Source organism: Brachyistius frenatus, unplaced genomic scaffold (assembly GCF_029030835.1).
Source record: "Brachyistius frenatus isolate BFR_SWC_R1_liver_20210118 unplaced genomic scaffold, ASM2903083v1 Contig_186, whole genome shotgun sequence".
In the NCBI taxonomy this organism is placed as follows: domain Eukaryota; kingdom Metazoa; phylum Chordata; class Actinopteri; family Embiotocidae; genus Brachyistius; species Brachyistius frenatus.
Genome location: NW_027210785.1, coordinates 522,368 through 533,361, shown reverse-complemented (window position 1 = coordinate 533,361; position 10,994 = coordinate 522,368). Strand labels below are relative to the sequence as shown.

At 38.8% G+C, this 10,994-nt stretch overlaps 1 protein-coding gene across 1 annotated transcript; it reads left to right on the top strand.

The window, feature by feature from the left end:
* Positions 1–849: 849 nt before the first annotated feature.
* Positions 850–5,613, top strand: ptgs2b (prostaglandin-endoperoxide synthase 2b). Its single transcript, XM_069718106.1, has 10 exons — positions 850–969; positions 1,233–1,349; positions 1,448–1,591; positions 1,743–1,886; positions 2,188–2,369; positions 2,477–2,560; positions 2,652–2,898; positions 3,267–3,553; positions 3,659–3,806; positions 4,466–5,613. The coding sequence occupies exons 1-10, from the start codon at positions 909–911 to the stop codon at positions 4,873–4,875; spliced, it is 1,824 nt and encodes a 607-aa protein (XP_069574207.1). The 5' UTR covers positions 850–908; the 3' UTR covers positions 4,876–5,613.
* The last annotated feature ends 5,381 nt before the right edge of the window (positions 5,614–10,994 follow it).

Sequence of the window (10,994 nt, the reverse complement as noted above, 5' to 3'; positions counted from 1 at the left end):
AAGTTTAAAATGTTAACTGAGATAAAAAACGTACAGGGCAGAAAACAGTCACGGAAATGTCCAAAACGAGTCAGGTTTGACTCAGCAGAGGGACGGGGGGCAGCTGACTAGTGCTTTCCAAAGCGCACCAGGGAACAGCTATGCCCGCACGAGGGCGCGTAAAGACTCTAACAACTTTTTCCTGTATTATAAGAACATGATACAAGAGTGGTGCTGAAGTTCAGATTATTTAGTCAAACATTCCATTTTAGATCAGCCTGCTTATAGTTTCCAACTCACGTTTTAAGCCTAGTCTCGATTTAATCAAGTATTTTCACCAGACACAAAACCTTTTTTGTATTTAAATGATAAATTCAGACACAAACAATAGAGGAGCTGCGCTGGTCTTACTGATAATATAAACCTTTCCATATATTTATGTTTAATCATACTTATTCCATTACTTGAAGGAAGATGTATTTCTCATTAATAAAATAGAACAAACAATATATTTGTATGTTTGATTTCTATATTTCTGTTCATTGTCAAGTTTTAAAATGCTGTCTCTCTCTTCTTGTGGAAACATATTGTATTCAGTTAAGACAGTTAAGGTGCATACATTGAACAATTCTATAAACGTTAGTAATAACATGTTGTTGTTGTTTTTTTTTTTTATAAAGTCACATACTTCACAGGATTAAGGACCGATTTATGATTGAGAAAGAAGCAACATTCCAACGGCACTTTTAAATTACTTTGATTACTCATTCACGAGAAAGTTGCGTCAGGCTACGTCACTCTGCAAGTACGATATAAGGGTGCTGTGAGACCCAGGTCTGACAGTTAAACTTTCAAACCTCAGAGCGGCACAAAGGCTAAGGAGAGAAGCGAAAAGGAGAGAAAAGAGGATCTGACGAAGTTTTTGGAGCATGAACAGACTTACATTTGCGGTTTTCCTGTTGGCACTGGGCTTTCTCGTCTGCGAAGGAGGTAAGCTGAGGAAACGAATCCTAACAATTTATCCAGTAGCTGTGAATCTGCAGTTAGGAAGTTAACTTTTAGGTATGGCGAATCTAAAAATGTCTATGGATAATTTTTTTTTTAATTTTGTATTTAAATATGCTGCAGCAACTATATGTTGACATGTATTTTATAGAAATGTTTTATACAATAACATTAAAACGTGAGAATTTAATTACATGTTAAGAATTTTTGTAGGATTCTCACTAAATGTGCAACATTATCTGTCACAGGTAGCCCATGTTGCTCCCAGCCATGCCAGAACAGGGGTGTTTGCACAGCGATGGGGTCAGATAATTATGAGTGCGACTGCACACGGACGGGGTATTATGGACAAAACTGCACAACACGTAAGTATGAATAGCACACATGAGATGGATCTAAATTTAGGATGTATTTGTTGTGGTGACTCCTTCATTAAATTTCCTTTCCCTTTTGGACATTCCAGCTGAATTCCTCACCTGGATTAAAATGTCCCTGAAGCCATCGCCCAACAACATCCACTACCTTCTCACCCACTTTAAGGGCTTCTGGAACATCGTCAACAACATCTCATTTCTACGAGATGGCATCATGAGATATGTGCTGACATGTAAGTGTCTCTAGCTGAAGGCAAAATGAAAAGATGGATTGGAAACTTCTTCAAAACGTATTAAATGATTTGTACAGCAACTTGTAGAGAAGCAGTGTTTACACTTAATGAAAGACTAATGTAATTTTTTTTTTTTTTCCTCTCTGTCCAGCCCGATCCCACCTGATTGATAGTCCTCCAACTTTTAATGTGGATTATGGTTACAAAAGCTGGGAAGCCTACTCCAACCTCTCCTACTATACCCGTAGCCTCCCCCCTGTCCCAGAGGATTGCCCAACCCCAATGGGAGTAGTAGGTGAGCACACTCACTGTCTACCTTACGAGAACCAGTTCTGTCAGATTCTTACTGTGCAAAAGCGTCTTAGTCTCATTACATCACAGAAAGTGTACGCACAAAATGATCTCTTCTCCAGGAGTGAGTGGAAAGATGCTGAGGGAACACAGTAAAACCTGCCCCAGCAAGCCAAAACTAAAGACATGAAACTACTTTTTGCACATTTTGAGGACTTGTAACAGCTGCAGTTTTTAATGCTCTTAAAGTGCATTGTTTCTGTATTGTAGGTGTTTTATGCTTATTGTAATGTTCTTGTTTCCAGGTAAAAAGGAACTACCTGACGCTAAGGTTTTGGCTGAGAAGCTCCTAATGAGAAGACAGTTTATACCAGACCCACAGGGCACCAGTCTGATGTTTGCATTCTTCGCTCAGCATTTCACCCACCAGTACTTCAAATCTGATATGAAGAAAGGCCCTGCTTTCACCCTAGCTGAAGGTCATGGGGTGAGTACAGCAGATCTGAGGAAAAATACTCAAGGAGGCCACATTTGTGATGGGAAAATTGTTTTTAAATATGAAACATCTTGTAATGGTGTGGGTTATGCTTCCAGGTGGACCTCAGCCACATCTACGGTGGCAACCTGGAAAGGCAACACAAGCTGAGACGCTTCAAGGATGGCAAGCTTAAATATCAGGTACGAGAGGAGACAGTTGTGGTTCAGCAGCTGAATGCTTCAGACCACATATGTGTCTCACAGTTGCTTCCTCTCCTGGGTAACTCTGTAGATTCTGGACGGAGAGGTATACCCACCAACAGTAAAGGAATCGGGTGTCGACATGCACTACCCTCCTCATGTCCCAGACTCTCATCGCTTCGCTGTTGGCCACGAGGCGTTCGGCCTGGTCCCCGGTCTGATGATGTACGCCACCATCTGGCTACGCGAACACAACCGAGTGTGCGACGTACTGAAGGAGATCCACCCTGACTGGGATGATGAGAGACTCTTCCAGACCTCACGGCTCATCCTCACTGGTGAGTTTAAGAGATGCTGACATCTGCACACAACTTTTGAAAGCATTTGCTGTATTGTGGCTGCTAAAGTCAAAATAATAATAATAATATGTGTTAGTTTAGTTAGATTAAATACAGGAAGTTGTGCTTTTTATTTTGGAAATCACCTACTGATAACAATGTGGCACACAGTAAATCATTTCAGGAACCAGATTTACTGTAAAATGTGAGACTTTATTTTCAACATCAAAAAGGAGGAAGTGTCTTTGTTTTAATACTTAATTTGCATGTCTGTTGGGTTGTGAAATATGAGTAACAATGAGCAAGGTTTCAAACATCTATATTGTCTGCTTCATAAAAAATATTGATTTCCTATATGTGTCCTGTAGGCGAGACCATCAAGATTGTGATTGAAGACTATGTGCAGCACCTGAGTGGGTACAACTTCCAGCTCAAATTTGACCCCGAGCTGCTGTTTAACCAGCGTTTCCAGTACCAGAACCGCATCGCATCCGAGTTCAACACCCTGTACCACTGGCACCCACTGATGCCCGACAGTTTTCACATTGAGGAGAAGGATTACAACTACAAACAGTTTGTCTTCAACACCTCGGTAGTGACTGAGCATGGCATCAACAACCTGGTGGATTCATTTTCTAAGCAGATTGCAGGACGGGTAAGAAATATTAACGCTCCTGTAGCAGCAGTTAAACTGAGATTGTAAAACCGCTGCTCTTTTAAAGTCATATAACTTTATATAACCTTTCATTAACTTTTTTAGGTTGCTGGTGGTCGAAATATACCTGGACCTATCATGTACGTGGCCATTAAGTCCATAGAGGACAGCAGGCAAATGCGTTACCAGTCCCTCAATGCCTACAGGAAACGTTTCTCCATGAAGGCCTACAGCTCTTTCGAAGACCTGACAGGTGAGACAATTTCAGTATCACTTACAAAACCTAATACTGGTAGGTGGAAAGGTTGATGTCAGAAGATTAGCAAAGAGGCTATTAGAAACATTGTGGCCTCAAGACAAATTATTGCTGCATTATTAATGGTATTGTCTTGAACTGATTGCAAGAACTGCTTCAAAAATGTGTCCAAATGTTACAGAACACAGCTCAGGCCGTAGCTTACTTATTACTAAGGAAATAGCTTGGACTCAGTTTTAGTTCACAGTAGCTTTGGAGGTTCGGTATTTATTTCCGTGACTCTTAAGAGCCAGATGTTCATTTAATCTTGAGATAGTGTAAGCAGATTGTCATCACAGAGAGCCAGATGTAAACAGAAAGTTGAGACCTCCTGCTATCGAGGGGACGATTTAAATTTCTCTGAATGTCAATTGAAAAGTAACTGCAATTCACAAGTGAAGCAAAATGTTAGTTTATGTGTGCCTGTGAAGTGATGACATAAAGAAAGTAGCAAAGGTAAGAGGAGAGATCATTCCTCTCTAATGTGCTGGATTGGAATCAGTCAAAATGCAGAGCTCATATTTCAACCATCTCCGAGCGTTGCGCCTGCTGAACCAGTGAGAGGAGATTGAATCACTGACTGAAACTGTTGCTTCATGTGTTTCTGTTTTATTCAGGAGAGAAAGAAATAGCCGCAGTGCTGGAGGAAATGTACGGGCACGTCGATGCTGTGGAGCTCTACCCGGGCCTGATAGTGGAGAAACCCAGAACTAACGCCATTTTTGGGGAGACAATGGTGGAGATGGGGGCTCCTTTCTCCCTCAAGGGCTTAATGGGAAACCCCATCTGCTCCCCGGAGTACTGGAAGCCCAGCACCTTTGGAGGCACCGTGGGCTTTAACATCGTCAACACCGCCTCCCTGCAGAAGCTTGTCTGCAATAACGTGCGGGGTCCCTGTCCCGTGGCGTCCTTTCACGTGCCAGACGTTGAAGAGACGGGGTCCATGATCATCAACTCAAGCGCGTCACACTCTGGTGGCAGTGACATCAATCCAACAGTCATTTTGAAAGAAACTACTGAGCTCTAATTTTAAGTGATTTTATTAGGTTGTGTTTATTAGGTTTTTATTAGGTTATTTTATGAATATATATATATATATATATATATATATATATATGTATTTATTTATTTATTTATTTCATATTTATTATTTTTTCTATTTATAGCATAACATCAGAAAGATCAGAAAGATGATGTGGTTATGTTTATTTATTGAAAGATTAATTGTTTTGTAAGTTATTGTTACAGTAATAACCTCAGTCATTGCAACTTGATACTTGAAGTTTAGTTTATAGTCTCAACTACATGCTAGAATACAATACACTCCTAATGTTTCTAACTGCTGCACTTCCATTCATGTTCATGCAATTGTATGACTATCCCAGTACACAACATTAAACTGCAGAGTTTTACAAACAGGGATACACTAGAAAAATATATTTGTGAACTTGATGACTGATTTTGACTGTCTTGTTCTGATTTAACATACAGTAAAGTAAATTCCTATTTAAGTATTGTATGACTAATTTCTTCTTCAGTCTGTGTATTGATTAGGATAATTTGAAATGACATTTAACTCTGTGTCTAAGCTGCACCGTTGTTTTGAAGTATATCGTTTTCCCATAGAAATTGTGTCACTGGATTTGTACATGCTTGAAATAGCAAGTTGTTGCTAGTTGTGCTCTTAGCGCCTTTTTACTTGCAAGTTTAACTCTAATAAAAGCTGGCAGGAAATGGTTCACATTTCTCCAAAATCAACTGACAATGTTGTTTCCTTTCACTTTGATGAATTTTATTCTGAGGATCAGACTGGGTTTTCTTTCCTGTACAAACAATGTCAATCTATCTGCAATGCACACACATACTGCATCATGTCAGATCACTGGTCAAATGCAGGCAATTTTAAAAATGATCATTAGTTTTTTGCTAAAATCCTTTTTAATGGAGTGGTGGTATGGCCGCAACAACAAGAAACAAATCAAAATACAAAGTGTTTAAAAAAAAAAAAAAAAAATCTTTAAATGCAGGCTGTTCGAGCACCCATTGTTCCTATGACAGTCAGTAACATACTGTTGTTAAGATTTCATGCAGTTTGTTAAATCTTCGACATCCCCCAGATATTTTAATGGATGTGCGATATGTTACTGGAACATAAATCAATTTAAATTGTTCCCATCTTGTTCTCTGTGTAATAAGGATTAGGAGGACAAGACAGTGTTTTGTCATACATACAATACAGACCATGCAGAACAGTTTCACTTGTTTTAGATGCAGTTCATACTTCACCTAAAACACAGGAAATTGTTTTTTGCATCATAAATTTAAAGATGTTAAAAATACCAATTACATTTCATGCTTTATTTTTATTCACAACTTTAACTGATTGAAAAAAATAATCACATATCGCTTCTCTTGAAAAACATTTTAAAATATTTTATAATACAGCTCAAAATCATACCCATGAAGTATTATTAACTACTGATAATGTTCATTATTATTTTGGTTGCACCATTCAGACTAAATATATTTAAAAAAAACTCCAGGGAAAGTGTTCCTTTTTCTTATTTTTTAGAAACCCTGCAATGCAGTCTAGCTTTAATAAACTTTTTCTCTTTGCTGTTAAATCTTTTATACCAAGTCACATAATCAGGATACATTTTGTAAGATTTGCCTGTTTATAAAAGTTTGCATCACTTTGTGCAGCTGAAGAGCTTTGGCTTTTCAACAAATGAGATATAACATGCAGACACTTGTCAGGATCGAGGAGATTTGCATGCCGTGTGGCAACATGCCATGATCTCCTGCTTAACAGATAAGCAAGTTGAATCAGTTCAAGTCAGAAATTTCTCATTTTAAACACCCCAATCACTTGGAAGATATTACTCTTAATTAATTAAAGAATTGTATCAGTCTGTGTTCCTGAGGCAAAGTGAGATTGCCTTCAGGTAATAGTAATCTATTCCAAGCAACAGTCTCTGTGTACTGCTTCTATATTGATGTTACTTTCTGTTTGTTTTGGATTACTAACACAACACACGCGACATGACGTGTATCAAAGGGAAAATGGGGAAATGGCCGCGCACAGCCTGTGGAATTAAGCATATCCCTAAAACTTTCCAACAGTCGACAAAAACTTTGCCGGGAAAAGATGCAGAGGGATTTAAAGGCTGGATTTACTGTATATGAGGTGTGAGGAGTTGCACCGTGTCCAAAGGCTTACAGGAAACCTTGCCTCAGCAGTATAAGCATCGGAATAATGTTGTGGGTTTTCTTTTTTGTAGGATACCCCTCTCCAATACAAACATGGTGGAAAGAATGTTGACGTGACTGGCAGCACAGAGTGGTGAGTCAGGCTGCCAGGCATCACCTCCTCTAAACACGGACAATGACATACACAAAACCACATACACGGGTGAGGAAATTGGTTTAATTAATTCATGTGCATCAGTTGTCATCTCAACTGAAACTCATGGAAGGTTCTTCCTCTGTCACAAAATCTTTGTACTGCACTTCAAAGGATGAGGTGTAGGATTCCCCCACCAGAGTCCCATTACGGCATGAAAACGACCTAATTGTGAGTGCACATTAATTGTTTTCCCTGCTGTCGGTTGCCCGAGGGTGAGTATTATTGTTCGATTGTCCATAGATGTGTGGCATGCTTAGGTACTGATCTATGAGACTGAGCGGGAGAACACATCTCGCTTTGTGTGGGTGTAATGAGCATGAGCAGGCCGTGGGCTGTGGTGCGGGAGGAGCTCAGGGGGATTCAGTGTGTGTTTTCTTTCTGACCGCTTCTGGCCCTCTCTGGAACCAGACCCGGCTTAGACACTGTGTCCGAGACCAGAGTTACGTGACGCCTTGCAGGTGGCAGTGAGCGGGGTCAACTGGGAGCTGTTGCCGAACAACTCAGCACGTGACACACTGGCACTGAACCACTGGACCCCAAATACATACAGTAGGTTTACAGAACACATTATGAAATTCAACTACTGTCATAAGTATACAAACTTATCAGACCAGTCAAATATTTTTTTTTATATTTACTGATGGGCCACTGCTAAGTTTCACTTTATTCAGGAACTGAATTTGAATTGTTAAAAACTATTTAAAAAAAATACCCATCATTACTTTCCAGAGACTAAGTTGATATCCTTAAAAAGCTTCCTTACAGAAGAAACAGGTTTTTCCTGTTTTGTTTTCCACATTGGACAGATGTGATCACATGTATCGCACAAGTTTGCCACATATAATAACATGGGGAGAATATGTGGAAACATTTTCACATGGAAATCTACAAGGGCATCACGCATTGCACCATAAAAATTCTCCAAAACCACGTTTCCTATGGGAAAAATACATGTTTCATCTGTGCACAATCACGTGTCATATGGTCACTTATGATCACATGAGTTTTTGCACAAGTGAAATATTTTTTGTTTTGTATGACCCACAGTCCATAACCGAGAGATATTTAGATGATGCAGAGTAACAGAGTGATGCAGTCAATCTTTACAATGACTGGAATAGAACCATTAATCAATTATCACATTAATTGCAGAGTAATATCTGTGGATAAACTATTCAATTAACTGACTTCAGTTTTACAGAATTAAATAAGTTGAGTAGCTGATATTGCAAGAAAAAGAAACTTTCTTATTGCACAGAATAAAATTACTCCTGTGAATGTGCTGTGAATGTGCTGTGAGAACTGCAACAGCATTTCAGAAAATATGCTTAAGCAATTGAGATAATTATAGTGTACGTGGTTGCAACTTTGCCTAACCTGTATCCACCCTTAAGCTGGTGGGAGTTTTGTTTTTTTAAGCTTGTGTCCTGACATCTCATGCTGAGTCTCCACCATGATGACAAGTGTATATACAGATGTTAAGGCAACTCCAATGACAAAGGAAATATCTCTGTTTGTTACTGTCAGTGATGTCATTCTTTCTAAATGATGATGGTTTCACTTGACATACAATACAGACTGGAAAGGACGACAGAAGGGAAGGGCAAGAGATAAGGAATTTACACAGACAATGAAACCTTGTGCAAGTAGGAGGAAGATCAAGACTTGATGATTCACCTTCATCAATCTGTGTACACCTATTTGCTTTTGGATTTCTCACTATGGCATTTCCGGCAGCGTCAGGTGAAAAGTGAAATGGGTTTGGGCAGTGCGGGATAATCTATGAGGCTAGTCTTTGTGGGCAAGGGAACATTTGTTTGTTGTTTTTTTTTTTAACTTTTCATTCATCAACGATAATTAATTAATTAATTGCTGATCCATGTGTCTGCTAAACAAATATCTGGAAAGTGAAAACAAACACTGAAGAAACTAGTATCAGCAACACTGCCAACCGGTCCGATTGCGCTTGACATTCATATCTGTCCCAGCTCAAATAATATATGTAATGAAGCCTTTGAAGGGATTTGGCCAATAAAGCTGATTCTGATAGAACACAAAGTTTAGCTATGACGGCAGGCACTGATTCAAATAAGGATGTTGCTGCAAAAAAGTGGTTGTGTCACGCACATCTTCAGCCTGACAGCAAAAAAGATCTGTACATTCAGATTTGTGTCACAAATTTTGCATCCAATCAAATGTAAAATATGATCACAATCTGCCCTTTTGTTTCTGAGTTATGGCATAACGTTCCTATGAATGGTAATGCGAGGTGACCTTGACCTTTGATCACCAAAATCTTATCCGTTCATCCCTGAGTCCAAGTGTATGTTTCTGCCAAATTTGAATACATTTCCTTAATGCATTCTTGATATATTGCGTTCAAATAAATTGGATGACATGAGATCACAGTGACCTTCACCTTTGACTACCAAAGCCTAATCATTTCATCCTTGATTCCAAGTGAACGTTAATGCCAAATCTGAAGAAATTCCCGTCTAGGGGTCTCGAGATATTTTTTTCACTAGCCTGGGATAGACAGACAAACTGATGGACAACCCAAACACATAAAAACAGTTAAAAATCATTAAAACAGCAAAAAGAAAGAGGCAGGAGAGAAATAAAGACAGCAGGAAAGGATTAAAAGATTCAGAAACAGAGAGAGACAGAGGATCGAGTCTGGACTAAAATATAAGATACACAAATAAAAATAAATGAAAGAAAGGGAGAACAAATCTGGCTCTATTGCCTTTACACTTGCCAAGGTCTGATCTCATGCTTTGTATTTTTCTGTAACTTTCAGTGAGGAGGAATGCCTGTCACCTGACTGTTATCATTTCCAATCAGCCTGCATGTTTCATCTGAAGTGCATATTACATGAGCGTTTACACAGAAACTACCCACAGTACGACGGAGCCTTTTACAGTCACACAGTCAGAAACAATCCTTCTCCAGCCACAACACTATGTCACAGGATGATAAAACAACAAAATAAAAACATGAAACAGCTGTTAAGCTGCCAGGGTTCACACGAACATCCAGTCATATTATGTCATCAACACGTACTCATTGTTAACATCGATTTACTCATCAGACATACGCACTCGTCACAGTTATATGTTAAGACCATTTGAGGGCCTAAAGAAGATGACACAGTACATGTCACAACATACCAGAGGTGTCAGAGATAATCTTTGTTTATTAAGCTCCACTCTCAGATCTGCACTTAACCTGATAACAACCACTCTCTCAAACTGGAAACACCAGAATTTCAAGTATTGTTTTTACATACCTTGTCATGAATTTTCTGACAGCATGCATGTTAAAAGACACAACAGACATGCTATTTCACTATATGTCCATAAAACAATAAGGATTTGTTGTACATTAAAAAGGTTATTGGTCACTGTAATTGTTCCTCCTGTCTGTCTCCAAATAAGGGATCCCATCCTAAAACAATTTTAATATATGTGAGGGGGAACAAAGTCCACAGTCCTTGTAGGCGTAAAATATATTATGGAATTCAGCAAAAACAAAAACAAAAGCAAATACTCCATGTTTCCAATTCCTTTAAGTGTATCAGATTCTTGTGGTCACTAATTACTTTGCAGAACAAGATTATATTTGTAAAACACATAATAAGGTAATAAAATACGTTCCAACATTAATTTTTCTGCATTTATTAAAAGGAATCCAGTTCTTTTTCCAATCAAAGACTGGCCAGAACAAACACACACACGCAG

What these genes read in the sequence shown, in the direction of transcription:
- ptgs2b (XM_069718106.1), top strand. Translation starts at nt 909, where the DNA reads ATGAACAGACTTACATTTGCGGTTTTCCTGTTGGCACTGGGCTTTCTC. An exon ending in AACCCCAATGGGAGTAGTAG is followed by an intron (nt 1,887 to 2,187) that starts GTGAGCACACTC and finishes TCTTGTTTCCAG; the next exon opens with GTAAAAAGGAACTACCTGAC. An exon ending in CTAAGCAGATTGCAGGACGG is followed by an intron (nt 3,554 to 3,658) that starts GTAAGAAATATT and finishes TAACTTTTTTAG; the next exon opens with GTTGCTGGTGGTCGAAATAT.